Here is a 20352-nt window from a genome sequence, read left to right on the forward strand (position 1 = left end):
GAGTCATGAGGTGTTCTAAGTCAGCAGTGTAGAACAATGGTGTGGTTAGTTTCTGTAAACGAAATCAGAATGATATTTAGTGAATTTATGACTGATATCTAACTCTGAAACTCCGCATGAAGCATTAGCAGATGCTGCATATCCTAACTTCCTCCAGAACTATCGAAGCAAGTAGTACTTAAAAGAGAGAGTTGTCTTGACACCTACAAATAATACTGTGCCTGAGGTGAACGTCTATTTCCTCTCCAAAGTCCCATCAAATGCTAAAGTGTATTTAAGCTCTGATTCCATTGAGTTAGAAGTTACACCAGATGATGACAAAACACTAACGATGATGAATCTTGAAATCTCAGTTAAAAATATAACTTAACTCACTAATCAGTGTCATGTTGCTCATATATCCTATAAAACTGGTATCCGAAGCAAAAGCCTTGAGTAACCAAATAAAATACTGTTAAAAATAAATTAATTCGTAAATTACATTTAAAATGTTTAGTTTATTATATCTATAATGAAAGTTAGATTACATTGACTACTTTGTTACTCTATTACGTCTTTTCTTTTGTTTTTGAATGAATTGAGACTTTTAGTTTCTCGTATAGATTTTCTTTTAAACATATTGATTCAAAACTAACCAATCCCATTGTGCTAAACTTTAAACAAACCATTTAATCTATAATATATTTTTTGTCATATAAACATATAGTATACATGCAAACTTTGTATTATACGTATATATTAAATAGCACAACAAATTTCTTTCTGCTTACTTTTTTTTTGTTAAAGTACTTTTTATTCTTTTTGTGTTTTTAATAACTCGTTAGATTTCGGTATGCCACATACCTTAGCGAATAGTGAGTTTCCTACAAAGTAAAATAAAATGAATTGGTTTACAAAATATTTGGTATTAGTATAGATTATATTATCACATTTCATTATTTAGATGTGATAAAATCATAATGAAAACATTTATAAATTTATAGATCTTATGTTTTACTGCTATATAAAAATTTATAACGGTTATAAGTTATATTATGTGTTATACTACTAATTCATTTTAAAAGTTAATATTATTCTCTTAGCAAAGATTACTATTTGTGTGTGTTAGTTAGAGGCTCTTTTTTGGGCCACTGAGACAATTCACTGAGACAATATTTGTTCACCAATCCCTCGACATACAAAACCTATGAAAGATGACACGTAGTTCGTTTCATAAAATACTCAATTTAATATTTTCTAATAAAATATTATTAGTTTTATAAAATATTTGTTATAAAGTGGTTTTATTGTATGATAGATTTATTCCAGTTACAAAAAAAGAATAAGAAAATATAGATTTATTCATCAAATCGTTCTTCTTCCTTTATTTGTTTTTATTTTCTTCTTCGCTTTCTTTTCTACTTCTGCAATTTTCTTTTTTCAATTTCTTCAGATCTTTTCTTAACTTCTTCATATCTTTTTTTTTTTGAAAAAATTCATATTTTTCTTTATGCTTTGACATTTACTTTAATTTCTTTTAGTATATTGTTTATTTTCTTTCATTGATCATACATCCTTTGCTTTTAAATCCAATAGTTGCATTAACTTCTGGGATCTTTGACTTCTTTTCTTCCCAACGCACTCATTTTCTTGTCTTCGCCTTTTTTCTATCCTTGACTTATTTTTTCCTTTTCATTTGCATGTTTCAGATCTGACTTCTTGGAGAAGAACGTGGAGAACCATTTACACATCACCACCGACGCTGTTTACATTTACCATATTTGCAACTGAGCACTCTCAATTGTTCCGGCCACCACCGTTGTCATTTCTTCCACCATCGCCATTATTGTCATATCTTCTTCTACCGACATAAGTATTCTATATTTAGATTTATTATAATTTCTGTTTATTTTCGTCTGTAATATTTTAATGATTTAAAATTGGTTTATATTTTCTACTTTATTATTTTGTTAAGATTAGAATTTGACCCAATTTAACAAAGTAACCCAATATGTATAAGTTTCGAATATACATTTGGAGTTAATTCTTAGTGGATTGGACTTTATAAACTAAAATAATGACAACAGAAAAAACGAAAACCCAGACGGAACACAAACAAAAATAAATGAAACGCATCGTTTCTGTGAAAAGGGACAGGTGTCGCTTCTAGGATGCACGACTTTCCACGTGGCATCACAGGAGGGTCACCAACAACTTTATATATATATATAGATATGATATATGTATCTTTAATTTTGAAAAGAAAACTCGAGAGAAAAGAGACCAAATCTTATGCAAAAAAGAAGAGAGAGAGCTCAGATGCGCACCAATCTCGCCTGTACATCAGACGTTAGAGATGAAATCCAATCCATCATTATGCGCTTGTATCCTCACAGCTCCTCTTCCACAGGATCGAACCCGGCGCATACATGATCAGCTAGAGGGTTCTCTAACCACTAGACTACTGATTGTTCTTGTTAACTGCTTACCAAAACAATGAGTGTCAAAAATATTGTAGCGCAACAGAGAAAATCTAGTGTAACGTCTCATTGTTTATAAGAATCTCAAACAAAACAGATTTCGAAAATTCTTGAAAAAGTTTCCCTGTTGATTCAAATTTGCAAGATATGTCATAAGAAACAAGATTACTGTTCGATAAAACTCAGCTCATAAGACTTCAGATGTAAAATAGACCTTATTATTATTTCATATTTTCATAATTATACTTAAAATTTATAAGAGTTCATGATTAATCAGACGTGTTTTTCACCTGAATCCCAATTTTGGAATAAATATGGCAAAACTAGGAAGGAAAATTTGTTCAGACAAACGTGTGAAAAACAAAAACCAAAAGAAAAATATTAAGACGACTGTTGATACGTACACCAAACAGGAACTCCTGTTACTTCACGACCGCCATAACCTGCCCCCACAGCCATTGATGAAGATGTCTTTGGTCTCCACATTTGACCATTCACCGCAGCCTGAGAACTACACGCTGCGTAATCCCTCGTAGCCACCACCAAAGGAGATGGCGTAGAATATTTAATATTGTTACCGTCGGGTTTCACCATTATCGACACGTTAAGGATGCCACTTTTGTCACCATACTCGTCTCTCAACCTGTAACTCAAAAAGTTCAAATGCCCTTGAGGAGCAAATCCTCCCATAAAATCTGTCACAGGAATCTTTGCGTACCCAACGTTCTTCTCTGCACCACCACTTGTACGAGATAATACCTCAATGGAGATAAACCTTACACTACCGTTTATGGGCATCTCCATCTCGATTTTATCTTTCCAGGTAGGGCAACTCCCACCTGATTCATCCAGTTTACAAACCCGAGTCTTCTGATCTATTTTGACAACGCAGAATGTCTTTCTCTTCACCGGTTTACGGTCTACCTTGAGTCCTTCCGCTGAGATTAACTCAATCTCCAATGAACGTTGCATTGTTGAATACGACATGACGTTTTGATGTTTTGTATATAAGCCCAATCCTGCGCAGAGGAGATTCCTTATTGTTTTATTTCGTGTAGTATAGGAGAATATGAATGTTGAGTTTAAATAGTGTAACAAATTGGCTGATGAAGGTACGCAGTTCTTTCTTAGTGGTTTCCACTCGCTTGCTTATGAACTATTTTTATTATTTTTCTGGGAATTTTTCAAATTGTTTTACTTTCTAGATTCGACCGTTGGAACATGAGGAGAGGGCAACTTTAAATTACTTTTAAATAGGCATATATTCTTATTCTGAAATATATTTTCCCAAAAGATTCTAAATAATATTTTATACGTAAAATAGTTAATAATCCATGCTATGTATATTGAGTTAACTTAGTCAGTGGGATGCAAAGTTAAGTACAATATATACGTTTTGATTCGTTAGTTATGTTCTAAAATAGAGATAATTATTAATGACGTTGTTGATCAGATGATTGGGGCATGCTTGGCCGGTGGTCTTATCAACGGTGGCGTGCGGCATGCATTACATGTGTAAATTTTAGTTGCTTGCATAGGTACTTTTTTATTTTCCAAGTCTGAATGGAACTATTAATGGTATTTTTCAAGTATTCCGTATGATGTACGTTGTTTTCAAATAAATAGGCGTGTCTACACTTTATAGACAAATCTACGCTTCAATTCTAATTACTTTTTTTTAAAGGGTTTAGCCTAATTATTATTTTTTGCTTAAAGTCTAATCTAATTTTGCTTTTTGATTTGCGTGTTTTATGTTTTACGTTTCTTTGGCTTTTTGGATATTTTCGTGAATGTTTTGTATAATGTATTTAGTTTTGTTGACAAGTGCAATCTAGAAAAACGGTTCCGAGTGTATTTAACAGGAATTACAAGCTTAGAAACTTACTTCGATGAAAATAATGAAAGTAATTGCCGTAGTTAGAGCATGATTAACGCTAGAGGGGGCGTCGGTTCTTAGGTTTTTTTTTTGTCTAATTTAAAAAAAAATTAAAAACTAATAAATCGTGAACCGTTACATGTCAGTGGGATCCGTGAACAGTACAAAAACTCTATGAAACTTGACTGTTGCAGAAGAGGAAGAGGAGTTGAGTTTTAAGAAAAATGTGGGGCCACCTCGAGCCCATCTGTTGGACAAAGGTGCTCTTATTTCCTTACGACCATAAAAAAAAGATTGGGTGAATGTATTCTTTGAGAAAGTCGTTGGGCAATTGTTGGAGTCGTTGATACGGCACGTGCCGTGCACTGGGGATTAACAATTGACTTTTTATAAACGAAACTATTACGAGGTTCCGAACGAAATTACAGGTATTTCTTGTTTATTATGTCTTGACGAGGGGGACATACGATTTTGGTTGGATGCACCCATTGTAAATACAATCTCCGGTTCTTTATTTTGGTTTTGAGCTATTATAAATGTGCCTGGTAGTATAATGAATTCAAACACTTAAAAGCGGGTGTAAACCCTCTCGTAACACGAAGAGCTGTAATGGCTATTGGATCTGGAGGAAGAACAACTTACCGTCCGAGAACACTCTAGAGCCGCTTTCACACGTCTGCAATCTGCATGCGTATGTATAAATGATGGTTATTTTGACAACTAAGTATAAATTACAAAGTTACAAAAAAAGGTATAAATTACTATTATAATCATAGTAACGTGATTCATCCATATTCAACTAGCCGATGTCAGTAATAGCTGGGGGAGGTGTAGAAACAAGTTTTTGACATGTCCTGGCCAACAGACATATACACAATTTACTGCATGCACGTTTGGAAAAAGCTGCATGTATGCATAAGTCTTTGGTAACGACGCACGTATTCACAGTGACGTATTTAACATAACTGTGGAAGAACATCATATATACGCCCCTCCCCTGCTTTAAAAGTGTAAAACTACCACGACGCGATCAACCATTTTTAATGTATTTTGCGAGATGGTCATATATGTATATATTATAATATGACTTTTTTTTTTCCATCTTTTATTTTATTAATGGGTCTAAGCCCATGATCCAACAAAACAAATATAAAACATAAAGCCCGACACAATGGGCCCACATAAACTAAACTCGGGCCTAAAGCACAAGCCCACAAACCAAACGGCTAAACACGCGTCCAACAAAGCTCGCATGCCCGTCCACGTGTTGAAACCCACCCCTCTCGAGAACACGCGTCACCTGGTCACACCACCGCGACCGGCACCGAGAAGACATCGCCTGGGAAGACGAAACCACCTATAGTTTCGACGGAGCACGCCAGAAACTGAGACCATCTCACCCATCTGTTTCGCCTGGACTCTTCAACGGAGAGCTACATCGAGACCAACTCGAGAGGAACTACGCCGGAGTCAGAGAAACAACGCGACCAAACTCCACCATAGAGGCCAAACCGATAAAACTAAAGATCTCCAACCATCGATCTACACTCCAATAAAACATCAATCATCTACGATCGATCCAAAAAATCCACACGATTTTCAGATCGAGAGTCGATTGGACATAGCAAACCCAAAAGCTTAGATCATGAACTAGTTCCGGAACAAACCGGAGAAGACGCCGGCGAAAGGACAGTGCTATCAGAGTCACCGCTTTCCCGGGGACGAAAGCCGGCGAAACCGGTGCTGTAGAGCCACCGTTTCCCGGAAACAAAGCTGGCGATAGCGGTGTAGAAGAATCACCGCTTCCCAGAAACAAGCTTGCTAACCGGAGATGAATTTGGTAGAAGCTCCGGTTGAGATTTCATCTCAATCCTTCCTCTGTGTCTGATTTTTAGAGAGAGGACAGAGCAGAAGCAGAGAGAGTCATGGGATCTCAAGTTCTATAATATCAGTATCTTATTATATTATAATATGACCTAATATGACCTTCGGCCTTGGCTTGAAGTGATAAATAATCATTGCAGATTGCTTCTGGAAATTTATAAGGGTTTTGCCTCGCTATTTCATGGCACATGGATTAGGCACACAAAACAATTACATCATGCATTGTAGTGAGTTAGTGCCTGCCGCGTTGCGAGTAGCGTGTACTATTTTCTTCTACATTTTTGTCGTGTTGACTTGGTAACATAGTCATTTCTAAACCATTTTTTGTCGATTGCAGGGAAATGACGAATTATACATCTACACGTTAGGGCTAGTTTACAAATGCAAGAGTTGTTTCTCCAAATGCCAATTCAAATGTTGAAAAAGGAATGAGCATTAAAAAATAGATTTACAAGTCAGGGCTATTTTAATGTTCAAAAAAAAGTTAGGGCTATTTTACAAATGCAAGCGTTGTTTCTCCAAATTGCAATTTAAATGTTCAAAAATGAACGAGTACTAATTTTTAACGATAAACTATGTAAGATCGATTATCGCATTACATACAGACAAGAAATCGATACATATCGCAAGATCATGTGTTGAGTTCTGAATATATAATTCAAATCAGAACTCCATATAAACATTAACTTTAATATACTGTATATTTTTTTTTTTTGGATATTTTTTGGTTGCTAATTAAGACATAATACATATATAGATGTTGTCGTGTCAGGCCGACCGACGAGGCCGACGAAACACTATCACCACAAATCAAGATTTTACTACATAGTGAAGATAAATTAGAAAAGTGAAAAACGATGCAATTAGGAAAATGTTCTACTATGTTTTTGCTAAAAAATGAAGACAGTATCCTACTATATAAAAGGGACTAAATTCAAAGCTTTTGAGACTATCCACCTCAGCCAAAATATTCTCATCCAAAAAGAATTAGAAATAAATGTCATTTAGAAGATAATTAACTAATATACGACTTTTGATATTTCTAGAAATTTTAAATTTGAAACTGCTAATTTATTAATAGAATCATATATCTATATTGAATTATTTTCTATTTTTAATCGTTAGACTTCAAGGGTAAATAAATTATTAATTTATAATATATATAGTTTATAACTTTATATTGTAGTTATAAATAAAGAGAAAATAACCGGGGAGGGTGAAGAAGCTCATGTAAAATTATGTAATTAAAATGGTAAAATGGTGAGTATTATGGTGCTTTATTTGTCCATTATAATGATTTAAAATAAAATATATATTCACATAAATAAGTCAATATTTGTTGTTTTTTTTTGATAAGATGTTAAGATTATCATTTTCTGAAAGATTACACTGTTGTTTTTAAACAACTTATTACATCAAGGAAACAAAAACAACCAACAACAACTCAAAGTAAAAAAAGCCTTAAGGAGGTCTTATACAAGAAAGATAAAAAGAAGTAGAGAAGAAGAGAAAGAACTTGCCGGGTAAGAGAGGAGACGGTCACGCATCATACGGTCGAGAGAGGCAAGGATGACTGATGAAGGTGAGGAGACAGTTGTGAACACACGAGCATTACGCTCTTTCCACAGCAGGTAGATGGCTGACTGAAAGTAGAGCTTGATGACTGGAGTAGCATGCGCATCTGCGTTGACGCGAGGATGATTGATCCAGGCTGCAACAGAGTGTAGATCAGCCTGAGGAGAAATCCAAACTTCAGCAGCAAAAGGCTCCTATATCAAGCGAGAGAAAAAGCACTCAAAGAAGAGATGATGGTGAGTCTCTATTTCCAGATTACAAAGGACGCACGTTCCGAAGACATTTAACCCCCAACGCCTCAAGCGATCCTTGGTTGGCAGTCTTCTCCGCAAAGCCAGCCATGATATAAACGCATTACGTGGAATATGTTCCTTGAACCAAATAGTCTTGTGCCAATATTTATTGTTGATAGTGTTTATATTCTTTTCTGACATTAGTATCCATATTTTTTTAGTAAACTGATCCAAAGAGATTAGTTTGTGGAGCTAACCAAACGAGGATTATAGTGTTTACTTTGGAAAAAGTAATAGGTTGAATGATAGATGGCGTGCGTGTTTTTTCACATGGAAATCTGCACATATATTAAAATTGTAAGATTTGAATCATAGAGAAAATATAGTGTATATGACTGAAGTTGGTCCATTCCGAAACTAAAGATGGCTAAAATTCTTCTTTGTCAAAATGCATAGATGGGAATCTTATATGAATAGAGTTCTCCATTGCTTATAGCAGTGTAATAAACTCCGTGTGTAAAGGAGAAAAAATGTTATATAAGTGAAAACAAAAATTATGATTTTTTTTCTTGTGCCTATAGGCTCTTCGCAATTTGAAGAAGAAAGAACATATTGTGTAAAAATCTTTGGCTCGGTCAAATTTTATCCAGTTGTTTATAAAACTGTTGTTATCTGATTCATGTAATTTTCCAGTGTTGATTTAAAAGCTCAAAAACCCATCTATACTGACTTTTTGATATTTTTTCCTGTGATTTGAATTTAAAAAAAGATAAAACTTTCGATAAGTTATGTAAACTCAGAACAAGTATTTAGCTTTAGAAAGCATTTACATGTTTCAAACTTATAATATATACATATATAATGTTTTAAATTATGCATATAAAACCTGTGTAAAATGTGCTTGCATATGTTTCTCTTTTTTAATGTGTTAATCGTACTATATATAACATTATTTTAAAATTTCAAAAAGTTTATGTCACATACAAAAAACCATCAATAAAAAATATAATTCTCCATCTACAACAAGAAAAATGAAAAATTATAAATATATAAATTTAAATTAAGAAAAACTAACATTGGAAAAAACAAGAAGTTAATGTAAAAGAAAAAAAGCGAAAAATAATATTATAAATAAAATAAATTTATAAGACACAATCCGCGTGAAGCGCGGAAAAAAATCTCTAGTTTTTAGTAATTAAGGCATTATCTACTGCCAATTCATTGTCGGGTTAAATTTTTCCTTAAACTTTTAACTGATTTAGATAATAAATTATAAATCAAGGATTTTTGCTATGTAGTAAAAATGTATTTAACTATTGATATAATCAGTTGTTTTACTTTGTGCTCAAACAGAAAAATCAGTAATCAATACGTTTATATAGAAAACATCAGACGATCATGCTTAAACATTCCATCAGCGGTATTGATCAGTACTGGATTTTCTTCTTCTTCTTTTTTTTGTTCGTGGAATTTAGTTGCTTCACCACTTACTCGTATCTAACGTGGAAAGGATAATGTGATTTGATTTATATTTATTTCTGGAAAATTATGCATGTACGATTCTTATACTTGTGGTAGTACTAGCAGGCATAAGTTGTACTCATTAACAGAGTTTCCTTTTGTGTTGAATCTCACTACAAGAGAATTGACTAGCAAATAACAAGTCCTTGCATCATTTTCTACCAATATATAATTTTATTTTCAAGTTTTATATACTAAATTCTAATTTGAAAAATCCCTGAAATTGTTAAAGTCGGTAATGGGGTAATGCAATAAATAAATAAAAATCAGCCACATATTTTTCTTCCACATTAACGACTCAAAGGCCACCCCGTTTACGAAATTTCGGTTTAATATTGTCTTTTTTTTTTAAACAGTAGAGGATATTTATATTAACAAAAGTAATATTACAAAGCCGGCGGTTAAGAAAACCCCGGAAACAGAACCGGCAGACTAAACAATAGTCTCCAGAGACAGATGTCCACACATGGGAAACAAGAGGAGAAACATACAACTGAAACACTTAGAAATATACACAAACTAGAACAAATAATGATTGATCAAAAGAAACCCAAACGGTTAAGAACAACTTGCATGTCGGTGATAACAGAGAGAATTTGCGAGAGAAGACGATGGAGCCAACCTCGGCGACAAACCATCGAAGAACCCACCTATAGTGAATAGCGCAAACATATAAAACCATAACTCCAAAACCGGTGAGACAGAACTTCGAGTTCCTAAGCCTTTGACCGGTAGAGGCGACGTCGGAGAGGTAACGACTTGAACCGCCAAGTTGGAGCTTAACAAATGATTAGATCTCGATCAGATCTGAGAGGTAATGACAAGGAGCGGTTCGAAAACGACCATGGATTCAACCACACCCGAAAAGCCGAGAAAGGCTGAAGATCGAACCAGAGACGAGGCAAAGAGATCTCAACACCAACATGCAAGATCAGACATCAAATTAGGGTTTTGACAAAAACAAAACTCAATCATATCCGACTAGTTTATGCATGCACCGAGAAGCGATTAAAACACCGGAAGATCAAACCCCGCCTTCATCACTCAGGTATGACAGAACCTAGATCCAGATCTAGAAATTCTTTCCGATGAGTGAAAGGGAAAACATGAGGAACGAACTACCCAAAGAAATAAAAAAGCAAATGATTTAAACCCGACCCCGGCTCTATGGAAGCGGCCAGAGTCGGAGGAGGAGAACTCCTGTTCAATATTGTCAAATTGGTTATTTGTTCAGAAAAAAGTCCACTTTAATATGCCTAATTTCTGAAATGGTTCTTACTTATATATCACCTCGTGATAAAACATGCTTATAAGTTCTTTGAGATACTGAGTAGCCACTTTCCATTTTCAATTTTATGTAGTGAGCTAGTTTTACTTCACAAAATGCTAATGTTGTAGTCCTAATCGTTTTGACCATTATATAAATTTGAACGTTTGTGTACATCTCAATGCCTTTTATGAGCTCAGCCCTATTCATAATAGCGGTTTTTGTATCCTATTTTATGAAATTAATTTTTGTTATGGTACAATTTTCTTAGGTTGCTTCCTATATTTTTTGTATTTCATGGCAGAAGATTATACTCATCTGAAGTATTCCCTATAATTTTTGGAGGATGTCCTATCTTGATTCAATGATATTAAAAAAATAATATTTTATCACTGAATTGTAAATACATGATTTGTATCTTCTTACTTATATGGATTATCTCAATAATATGATTACAGCTATATATGTTATTTTTTGTAACGATGCAATTTGTCTATATGATATAGATTATCATCATTTTAACGTAACTCGACTGATGTAAATAAAAATAACATAGGATGCACATTAATAACTAGCTACAATTGATGTTAATATAGCTAGATTTCATAATTTATCGGTTGTTTTTGTAATGCATTATTTTAAATACTATCGGTTATTTGTAATGCATTGAACTAAATTATTTTTGTTTTTGTAGGGATTCTTGTAAACTATAAATTATTTTTAATGCGAGAATTATTTTTGATAATGTTATTGCCTTATTGGCCTGGATCGAGTAGAGCTATACCGACAAAAAAAACTCTCCGTTTAACAGTGTTCTATACTTGTCTGTTGGATATTGCGTATGCGACATGTCGTTTACGTGACGTCAACAAATATGATGTTCGCCTAGCAAATGCAATTCAGAGCGAGAGATTTGAATGTTAAAATCGAAGTTAATTTTGTGCTTTTTCACTTTTGGTCGTTATACCTTCATCTATGTATATTGATTTAACTGACTTTTAACAAAAAAGGTCTGGGTAGTTTATATAGTCAACTTAGCATTCCACGATACAGAAATATGATATTTATGATCTTAGACTTTATGTATAGGTAATTGTAAATTTGCAATTGTTGGTGGTCCATATAAGTAAGTTTTAGTACAAATCTTTGTAATATCCAGTCGAATTTTCAACCAAATTTAAATACAATAATAAATTTCCAATCTCCACCGGTGTTTGATATGAAATCTTTGTAAAAGACTCATATCTTTGTAAAAGACTTCTACTCTCTCTCTTTTTTTTTGCTAAATAAAGACTTCTACTTTTTAAAACAGATATTGTTGCGATTTTCCTACTAACCTTGTATTTTCAGCATACTTGATCATGATTCATGACTTAATTATTCAGTCAACCCTACATACTTTCGTGTGGAAGCCATCTTTTTCCCAAACTTTTTTTTCACTTTAAAATAGTTAGACCATGATTAACCCAGAGTTCTTAGAATGGGGTTCTTAACGAAAATTAAAAAAATGTTTCTTAACTTTTAACTAAAAAAATTAAGAACCGGTTCTTAAAGTCCTTATTTAAGAACCAGTTCTTAGCTTTTTTAGTTAAAAATTAAGAAACAGTTTCTTAACTTCCGATAAAAACCTCATCCTAAGAACCCCAGATTAATCATGCTCTTATTAACCTTAAAATTCATAACTGCAAAAATACAAAGCTAAAAACCAGAAACAAAATTGATACACAAAACAAAAACCCTAAAAACAAAAACCAGAAACAAAATTGATACACAAAACAAAAACCCTAAAAACTAAAGTTACCATATCCTATGTGCGTTTTTATAATTTTTTTGTAGTACTTCCAGAATTCGTATTTAAAAACTTGGTAAATAAATAAGAGTGAATTGGCTTAAAATTTAGAAAGAATGATTAAATTAGCAAATTACCTATGATAGAACAAGTTTTGTGTATACACGATGCAATTTCAAATAAATGCCTCTGTATGGGGACGTTATCTCTCCCCAGGAAGAAAATGGTAGAGTTATGTAATGGGCTCTGTCGATACGTAATGGGTCTCTATACCAATTGGGCCCAACATTAAAAATAACAAAACGCAGCGTATTGAAAATCATTATCTTCCTCCAGTCACTGCTCGCTCTTCTTCTTCTTCTGCGAGGCGCCATGGCATCTTCTTCTGCTCACCTCTCGTTTCTGCCTTTCTCCTCCGAACGACTCCGATTATCTCCGTACAGAGGAGGATTCCGTCCACCGAATCCCAAATTCCGCTGCTCAGCCGGCCAGAGCGGCTTCTTCACGCGGCTCGGTCGTTTGATCAAGGAGAAGGCCAAAAGCGACGTGGAGAAGGTCTTCTCCGGATTCTCCAAGACTAGGGAGAATCTAGCAGTCATCGACGAGCTCCTCCTCTTCTGGAACCTCGCCGAAACAGACCGAGTTCTCGATGAACTTGAAGAGGTTTCTCTTGAACCACCACCATCTCTCCGATCTCCCTCTCGCTTTACTGAAAATCGAATTTTCAATTTGCAGGCGTTGTTGGTTTCTGATTTTGGACCGAAGATTACGGTTAGGATCGTTGAGAGGCTGAGGGATGATATAATGTCAGGGAAGCTCAAATCAGGAAGCGAGATCAAGGTTTTAATCTTAAAACTATAGGTTATATGATTGTGACACGTGTTATACATGTTAATGAGCTATTTTGATCACAAAAAAATAATGTGAAAATGATGTAGGATGCGTTGAAGGGAAGTGTGTTGGAGATGCTTTCTAAGAAAAACAGCAAGACAGAGCTTCAACTTGGATTCAGGTTCTCTTTACAGTTTCATCTCCTCCGATTAAAGTGGAAGATTCTGGTTTAGTTTTGATTTATTATAGAGAAATTCGATAGCTAGTTTTAAGTTTTTGTCACAAAAATAGTCGTCAATTAAGAAAATGACCAAAATAAATTTTATTAAAGTGTAAAAATATATGGTTTACAGTTAAAGGGTGAGGTGCGATTTTGTGGATATGATTCCAAATTTAAAAAAAATATATATTAATAATTTCAAAATAAAAATGGGTTATTTCAGTCATTTTCTTTTTTTTTGAGAATTATTTTTGCGACAAAAACTAAAAAAAAAACTATTTGAGAGAATTGCTATTTATATGGTATGGTGTTATTAGGAAACCAGCTGTTGTAATGATCGTTGGAGTGAATGGAGGTGGAAAGACTACGTCTCTTGGTAAAGGCAATATAGACATTAGTCAGTGTAGAGTGTGGCTTAGCTTTTGTATATGTGTAAGAGTAGATTTTATTTTTTGTTTTTTTTTGCAGGAAAGTTGGCTCATAGATTGAAGAATGAAGGGACTAAGGTACAGCTTCCGATGTTGAAGTAGACTCTTTTTGATAGTGAGTATTAGTTATGTTTATCGGCGATGAATTGTCATAGGTGTTGATGGCAGCAGGGGATACGTTTAGAGCAGCTGCGAGTGACCAGTTGGAGATATGGGCAGAGAGGACAGGGTGTGAGATTGTTGTGGCTGAAGGAGAGAAAGCTAAAGCAGCAACAGGTGAAAACGAAAAATGCACAACTGTTTGTGTTGAGGGCACAATGAACGTTTGCTTACTGGTATGAAACGTTTTTCTTTCTGAGTAGTTCTCTCAAAGGCTGTGAAAAGAGGGAAGGAGGAAGGTTACGATGTTGTACTGTGTGATACATCTGGACGTGAGTGTACAAGAGCTTGATAGTTTGTCTTTTAGAACATACGGACACATTGTTTTACTGATCTGAGGTGTATTCTGTTTAAGGTCTCCATACTAATTACAGCTTGATGGAGGAGTTGATTGCGTGCAAAAAGGCAGTAGGCAAGGTTGTCTCTGGTGCACCTAATGTGAGTGAGCTTATCTACTTATCTCAGTGTGTTGCCTTGCTTATATCGCACATTGTCTCCGTTAATTGAATTATTTCCATTGGCATTGTCAGGAGATCCTACTTGTACTTGATGGAAATACCGGTCTGAACATGCTTCCACAAGCTAGGGAATTCAACGAGGTACACCATCTAAACCTAGTGCTTCTCGCTCACCAAGCTATAAACTCTTGAGGAATCTTGCTCACTCTTTTTTTTGTCAGGTTGTTGGTATTACCGGTTTGATATTGACGAAACTTGATGGGTCTGCTAGAGGAGGCTGTGTGGTAAACAAACTCCCCCATAAATTTCAATATCCAGTCTTAATTTTTATCGGCTCATCGTAAACCCCTTCTCTTCATCTCTTGCAGGTCAGTGTGGTTGAGGAACTGGGCATTCCTGTAAAGTTTATAGGTGTAGGAGAAGCTGTAGAAGATCTCCAACCATTTGATGCTGAGGCCTTTGTTAACGCTATATTCTCCTGAGTCACAACAAAACCTGATTTTTTTTTCCAACTAGTATCATCTTCCAAGCAGGCAAGAGAGAGAGAGACAAATGTACTTCGCCTGAGATGAAAATAGAGCCATTCCTTCAAGTTTCCTGGAGATGTTTAAAGGTCTACAAGGGACCATGCAAGTTTTGTGATTATTTTAACGATGTGACAGAATAATTCTCTATAGCACACACAAGAGAGATCACTTTTGCACATGAAAGTAACTAGAAGTTACTTGTAACCGGACGAGTTAATCTGGTGGTAAACGGCTTGCGGCTGCAAGTACGGCTCCCGGGTTCGACTTGCACTGGTCACCAGGGAATTTACATGCGGACTTGATCTGGTGCCCGAGACCGAAGACTCACCCTCGGGTGAACGTCCGCGCCGCTAAAGGCTCGGTCTCTAGTCTGGACCACCACGGTGGAGCCAGGACACTTGGTAAAAAAAATAAAAAAAGTTACTTGAGAGATCACTTTTGCACAATACAAGAGAGATCACTTTTGCACAATACTGCTCTGCATCTTATTAATGTTGTATTTCTTAATATAAAGCTTAGTGATTTAATAAATGTTGAATAAAGTCATATATTATAGTAAAGTTGATTTTAATGCGTCACGATTAGTTTTATGGACCAATCACACATCTCTAGGACCAAAAGGTGAGGAGGGACCATGTATTAAGCGACACTCTTTCGTTAGAGATTAGATCGGTCCAAATTTTATATAATCACATCATCTTCATGCGCCATTATCATCTTCCAATTGGAAAACTTCTTCCACCACATTCAATGGCGGCTAAGAAGCCAGGAGTGATCGCTTTGTTCGACGTCGACGGTACTCTCACAGCTCCAAGGAAGGAAGCTACTCCAGAACTGCTCCATTTCATCAAAGAATTGCGCAAGGTATATGTCTCATTTATTGCTTCTCTGAGCTGTGTTTTATGCCTGGTTAGTGTTCGATGAAATGCCTGTTGAGAGTTTTCAGGTTGTCACTGTTGGAGTCGTCGGTGGATCTGATCTAACCAAGATATCTGAGCAGCTTGGCAAAACAGGTAACAGAGATGTTGATCAGATCGAGAATTAAAATTCTTAGAAATTCGATTTTGTATCTAAAAGAAATGATCTTTTTCCTACATTGATGACAATGGTCTCTCTCTCTTTTGTTATGTCTCTGTGTTCTCTGCTATATGGATCCTTTATGTCTGTATATTGGGATAGCTGCTTATCATTAGTGTGTTTTTGATTTCTCCAAGTCTCTCTCTTTATTTGATTATCTTAATAGGGGAATCTAAGATCTGTGCTCTACCTTCTTGCCTTGTGAGTCTCCAATCTATTTTGTAATTTTTTTGCAGTTACTACTGACTATGATTATTGTTTCTCTGAGAATGGTCTTGTTGCTCACAAAGATGGGAAAACCATTGGAATCCAGGTGCATATGATACTATGGCTTTTACTTGTCCACATTGTTGCTTGATTGTTTCTTTTGTTCCTTAATAGTTTGTATCTGTTTTTTTTTTTTTTTTTTTTATCAGAGCCTGAAGCTGCACCTTGGAGAAGATAAACTCAAGGTAGAGCACATATCATTGTCCCTCATGTGTAGTAGATATCAGTAGTTGCTTTAATGGTTTAATTGGTGGTGAAGCTTATGCAAGTACATACATGTTTTGGCTAGTTCGTGATAGCGTGAAATTGATGAATGCAGGAGTTGATAAAATTCACGCTGCACTACATTGCAGACTTGGATATTCCAATCAAAAGGTACATATTAAGATGAACCTCTCTACACTCATGTCTAAATTATTTTAGGGGATATTCAAGTTATTAAAGATTTCTCTTCTTGAAAATGTGTATACACAGGGGAACATTTATAGAGTTCCGGAATGGAATGCTCAATGTGTCACCTATTGGTCGCAACTGCAGCCAAGAAGAAAGAGACGAATTCGAGAGATATGATAAGGTAAAAATAAACTACTTACTTCTGTTTCTTGTACAAATCATTCATGAGCATTGTTTAGTGATATCATTCAACAATTTTTTTTGTCTTAAAAAGGTACAAAACATACGACCAAAGATGGTGGCTGAACTTCGCGAGCGGTTTGCGCATCTTAACCTTACTTTCTCTATTGGAGGACAGATTAGCTTCGATGTGAGTAGTAATCAAATACGTGGATTATAACAATTTCTTATTATCTAATTTTTGTTAAGTGTAGTTTCATTGTTATGACTCAGGTCTTCCCTAAAGGTTGGGATAAGACTTACTGCTTGCAATACCTTGAAGACTTCAATGAGATCCATTTTTTCGGTGACAAAACCTATGAGGTAACTATTATAAAAATATTCTCGAGTAGTTCTTGCATTATTTTCAGTTGAGCTTGATGTGTAAAAACACTGGCTTTGACTTATGTAGGGTGGAAACGATTATGAAATTTATGAATCACCAAAAACAATTGGCCATTCAGGTTAGTTAGTTGTATATATATCATCGGTTAATCTCTGTCTGTGTTTATGCTGATGACCATTTCATGATAAGTAGGATTGTTTATTTTGCGTTGCAGTTACGAGTCCAGATGACACAATGGCGAAATGCAAGGCTCTGTTCATGTCTTGAAACACCTATCCATCTCAAGAACACAAGTGTCAGAGTTTTATTATTCTTGGCAAGTTGCTTACAACTTTTGATTGTTTACATTACAAGAAACAGAGAGAAATATGTTTGGCAATACTTACCATATATTTTAAATTTGCTTCATAAATAGGTTCTCATAGCTAAGATTAAAGATAGATGATAAGTGTTTTCTTACAAGAGATTCTCTCAAAACAAGCTTTTAGCTTTACAAGAATTTACAAAAAAAAAAAGTAGCAACGGATTGTACATAATTCATTATTAAGTAGAAAAAAATATAAAACTTCAAACTTGAGAACTGATAAAGATAGTTCCTCCAACACATTCAAGACTCAGCCACAGGCTCAGGCTCTTCTCCTGCAGCTTCAGGTGCCACTTCTTCTTCTCCTCCTTCTCCCCCGGGAATTGAGGTGTTATCTTCAGGTTTCTGTTCTTCAGAAGGCGGAGAAGAGGCACCAGAAGAGGCGGATCGACGATGCTTAGCAGCAGCTTGATGAACATTATTGTAACTCCCTTTCTCGAGAAAGAGCTGATTGAAATGGACTTTACAGTAGAGGACACCGTTGAGAGAGGCGTAAGAAGAGTGAGTCAAAGGACAACCACTGTGTGCACATTTGAAGCAAGTCTTGTGGTAACACTCTCCTTCCATGTTTACTTTCTCAAGTGGATAAACGGTTTTGTGACAAGTCGCACACTTGTCTTGTGTTCCACTGAAGAATGAAGATAACTTGCTTGGAGCTCGAGTCTTGCGCAGAGTCAAAAAAGAATATTAAATTAAATATGAAAGAAACATGCAAATAAATTTTCTATTACCATTTGATCATTAGACTTCTCTGTCTTTCCTGTCTGAAAATTCTTGCTGAAGTTTCCAGATTCTTTGAAAAGCTGTTCGAAGTGGGTCTTGCAGTAAAGAACTCCATCCATTGATGAGTAGTTACTTATCACGAGAGTGCCATTGCAATGGCTGCATCTGAAGCATGATTTGTGATAAGTGTTTCCCTCTAAAGTCAACAAATCCATCACGTAGACGGTTTTGTCACATGCCTTGCATTTATCCAACGTTCCAGTAAACGCCATTTTTCTATATGTTCTTCTTCTTTTAGTCTCCAGACACGGCTCAACGAGAATACAAAAACAAAGGATCAGTTGTTTCTTTCTTGTCATCTACGAGTTGTTATGTCTTATTTATCAAAGTTTCTTGGTTAAAGAACTTTTGGTTCCAATGGTAGAGATAGGAAAGAGGAGAAACCATTGTTTATTTTTACGATTGTTTTTTAGTTTCCGAAAGCAAATGAAGGGTTGCACTTTCTTGACGTTTTCAGGCCAGAGCTCTATTTTTGAAATTAGTGGTGAATAATGACAATAGTAAAAGTCAGGAGGCTGTTTCAGAATTATTAAAAACTTAAGGAAGTTATTTTAAAATAAACTATACCCTGATATGAATTTTCAGTTTTAATTATTTATTTTATGAAATGATGTATTTGTAATATTCGTTCATATTATATTCATTAAATAAATATTTTCTTTTTGCATCTTAAACTATCTATTTATTTACGAATGTGTGATATTATATAAAAAATATAAAAAAATGAGTATCAAGTTAATTAGATAATTTTAAAAACAGAAATTTTTCTTTTGTGTGCGATATCATATAAATAATGATCCGTCCAGTTAACAAAAATCATGATTATTTTATGTGTAATTTTTTTTATTTTGACCATTTCCTGAAAACTATATTAAATTTTACATATTTTAATTAGAATATTTTTAATATCTTTACCTTTTTTTTTAAATGCAACTCAATATTTTTTTAACAATTATAACAAAATATTTAAAAAATATTTTTAGAATTTGTTTGAAAAATATGAAAATTACATTTTAAATTAAAACTATCCTAAAATATGATAAGTTTTGATGTAAACGAAAACCCAAATTATGTCAAAAATAATGATATTCAATGATAATAACAATTTTAATTGATTATTTAAAAAAATACTTTTACAAAAATATTTTTTGAAAGAAAATTCATTTATCTTTCAAATATAAAATGAAAATATTATAATTAAATAATAAAAAAATATAAATAAAAACTATAAATTTAGCAAATGACAATTGAGTTATATTATGCTAAAATTTTCCTTCTAACAATTTATCAAATGACAAATGAGTTATGAGCAAATAATACCATATAATTTTTAAAAACATAGACATTCTTAAATATTTTTTGAATAAATAATAATTTTTAAATTTAATCAACTGAAAATAATATCCGTACAATTGTGTGAGTCAAATTCTAGTTTTATTGATGCATGTTATATATTAATGCTGCATGTTTTAGGTAACATTTTAATGATGCACGTTTTTAAAAATCTCCATTATTAAAATTATACACGTAAGGATAACTCATGAGTTTTTTTGGTTGATTAAATGACATTATGTCCAAATTTATTTAAGGATATTTTATTAAGGTAACTGAAAAAGACAAATAATAAAATAGGAAGTTTAAATTTATTTAAGCATATTTCATTAATATAACTGAAA

At 34.2% G+C, this 20352-nt stretch overlaps 4 protein-coding genes and 1 non-coding gene across 7 annotated transcripts; 2 read left to right on the forward strand and 3 right to left on the reverse strand.

Annotated features, from left to right (window-relative positions):
• Positions 1 to 690: 690 nt before the first annotated feature.
• Positions 691 to 4507, reverse strand: LOC106454632 (BON1-associated protein 2). 3 transcript variants are annotated; one of them, XM_013896740.3, is made up of 2 exons: positions 2864 to 4480; positions 691 to 2460 (listed from the first exon to the last, which is right to left on the reverse strand). In XM_013896740.3, the coding sequence occupies exons 1-2, from the start codon at positions 3444 to 3446 to the stop codon at positions 2441 to 2443; spliced, it is 603 nt and encodes a 200-aa protein (XP_013752194.1). In that variant the 5' UTR covers positions 3447 to 4480; the 3' UTR covers positions 691 to 2440. The 3 variants fall into 3 exon arrangements, with proteins under 3 accessions (XP_013752194.1, XP_013752195.1, XP_022556551.1); XM_013896741.3 differs by lacking the exon at positions 691 to 2460 and having other exon boundaries at positions 2662 to 3102; positions 3178 to 4507; XM_022700830.2 differs by lacking the exon at positions 691 to 2460 and having other exon boundaries at positions 2662 to 4483.
• On the reverse strand, positions 2291 to 2378 carry LOC125586807. The gene has a single exon (XR_007323335.1). It is a non-coding gene; the product is annotated as a small nucleolar RNA snoR114 (small nucleolar RNA).
• Positions 4508 to 12933: 8426 nt separating the features above from the next.
• Positions 12934 to 15403, forward strand: LOC106450943 (cell division protein FtsY homolog, chloroplastic). Its single transcript, XM_013892770.3, has 11 exons — positions 12934 to 13267; positions 13340 to 13444; positions 13543 to 13616; positions 13973 to 14031; positions 14124 to 14161; positions 14239 to 14359; positions 14446 to 14514; positions 14598 to 14680; positions 14773 to 14841; positions 14922 to 14984; positions 15069 to 15403. Exons 1-11 carry the CDS (start codon positions 12977 to 12979, stop codon positions 15180 to 15182), a joined length of 1086 nt encoding a protein of 361 aa, XP_013748224.2. The 5' UTR covers positions 12934 to 12976; the 3' UTR covers positions 15183 to 15403.
• A 406-nt stretch (positions 15404 to 15809) lies between these two features.
• Positions 15810 to 17941, forward strand: LOC106450944 (phosphomannomutase). Its single transcript, XM_013892771.3, has 10 exons — positions 15810 to 16091; positions 16174 to 16240; positions 16541 to 16617; positions 16721 to 16756; positions 16891 to 16946; positions 17046 to 17145; positions 17239 to 17334; positions 17418 to 17507; positions 17596 to 17647; positions 17744 to 17941. Exons 1-10 carry the CDS (start codon positions 15930 to 15932, stop codon positions 17794 to 17796), a joined length of 789 nt encoding a protein of 262 aa, XP_013748225.2. The 5' UTR covers positions 15810 to 15929; the 3' UTR covers positions 17797 to 17941.
• A 195-nt stretch (positions 17942 to 18136) lies between these two features.
• LOC106454631 (LIM domain-containing protein PLIM2a) lies at positions 18137 to 18992 on the reverse strand. Its single transcript, XM_013896738.3, has 2 exons — positions 18625 to 18992; positions 18137 to 18556 (listed from the first exon to the last, which is right to left on the reverse strand). Exons 1-2 carry the CDS (start codon positions 18973 to 18975, stop codon positions 18137 to 18139), a joined length of 771 nt encoding a protein of 256 aa, XP_013752192.2. The 5' UTR covers positions 18976 to 18992.
• Between the last annotated feature and the right edge of the window lie 1360 nt (positions 18993 to 20352).

The sequence above is a fragment of the Brassica napus genome, chromosome C4 (genome assembly GCF_020379485.1).
Source record: "Brassica napus cultivar Da-Ae chromosome C4, Da-Ae, whole genome shotgun sequence".
Taxonomy (NCBI): domain Eukaryota; kingdom Viridiplantae; phylum Streptophyta; class Magnoliopsida; order Brassicales; family Brassicaceae; genus Brassica; species Brassica napus.

Coding starts and splice junctions, on each gene's coding strand:
- LOC106450943 (XM_013892770.3), top strand. CDS start 12,977: ATGGCATCTTCTTCTGCTCACCTCTCGTTTCTGCCTTTCTCCTCCGAA. Junction 13,617..13,972: donor GAGCTTCAACTTGGATTCAG/GTTCTCTTTACA, acceptor TGGTGTTATTAG/GAAACCAGCTGTTGTAATGA. Junction 14,162..14,238: donor TGAAGAATGAAGGGACTAAG/GTACAGCTTCCG, acceptor GAATTGTCATAG/GTGTTGATGGCAGCAGGGGA.
- LOC106450944 (XM_013892771.3), top strand. CDS start 15,930: ATGCGCCATTATCATCTTCCAATTGGAAAACTTCTTCCACCACATTCA. Junction 16,757..16,890: donor TTGGAGAAGATAAACTCAAG/GTAGAGCACATA, acceptor TGATGAATGCAG/GAGTTGATAAAATTCACGCT. Junction 17,335..17,417: donor GAGGACAGATTAGCTTCGAT/GTGAGTAGTAAT, acceptor GTTATGACTCAG/GTCTTCCCTAAAGGTTGGGA.
- LOC106454631 (XM_013896738.3), bottom strand. CDS start 18,975: ATGACAAGAAAGAAACAACTGATCCTTTGTTTTTGTATTCTCGTTGAG. Junction 18,557..18,624: donor AGAAGTCTAATGATCAAATG/GTAATAGAAAAT, acceptor ACTCTGCGCAAG/ACTCGAGCTCCAAGCAAGTT.
- LOC106454632 (XM_022700830.2), bottom strand. CDS start 3,446: ATGTCGTATTCAACAATGCAACGTTCATTGGAGATTGAGTTAATCTCA.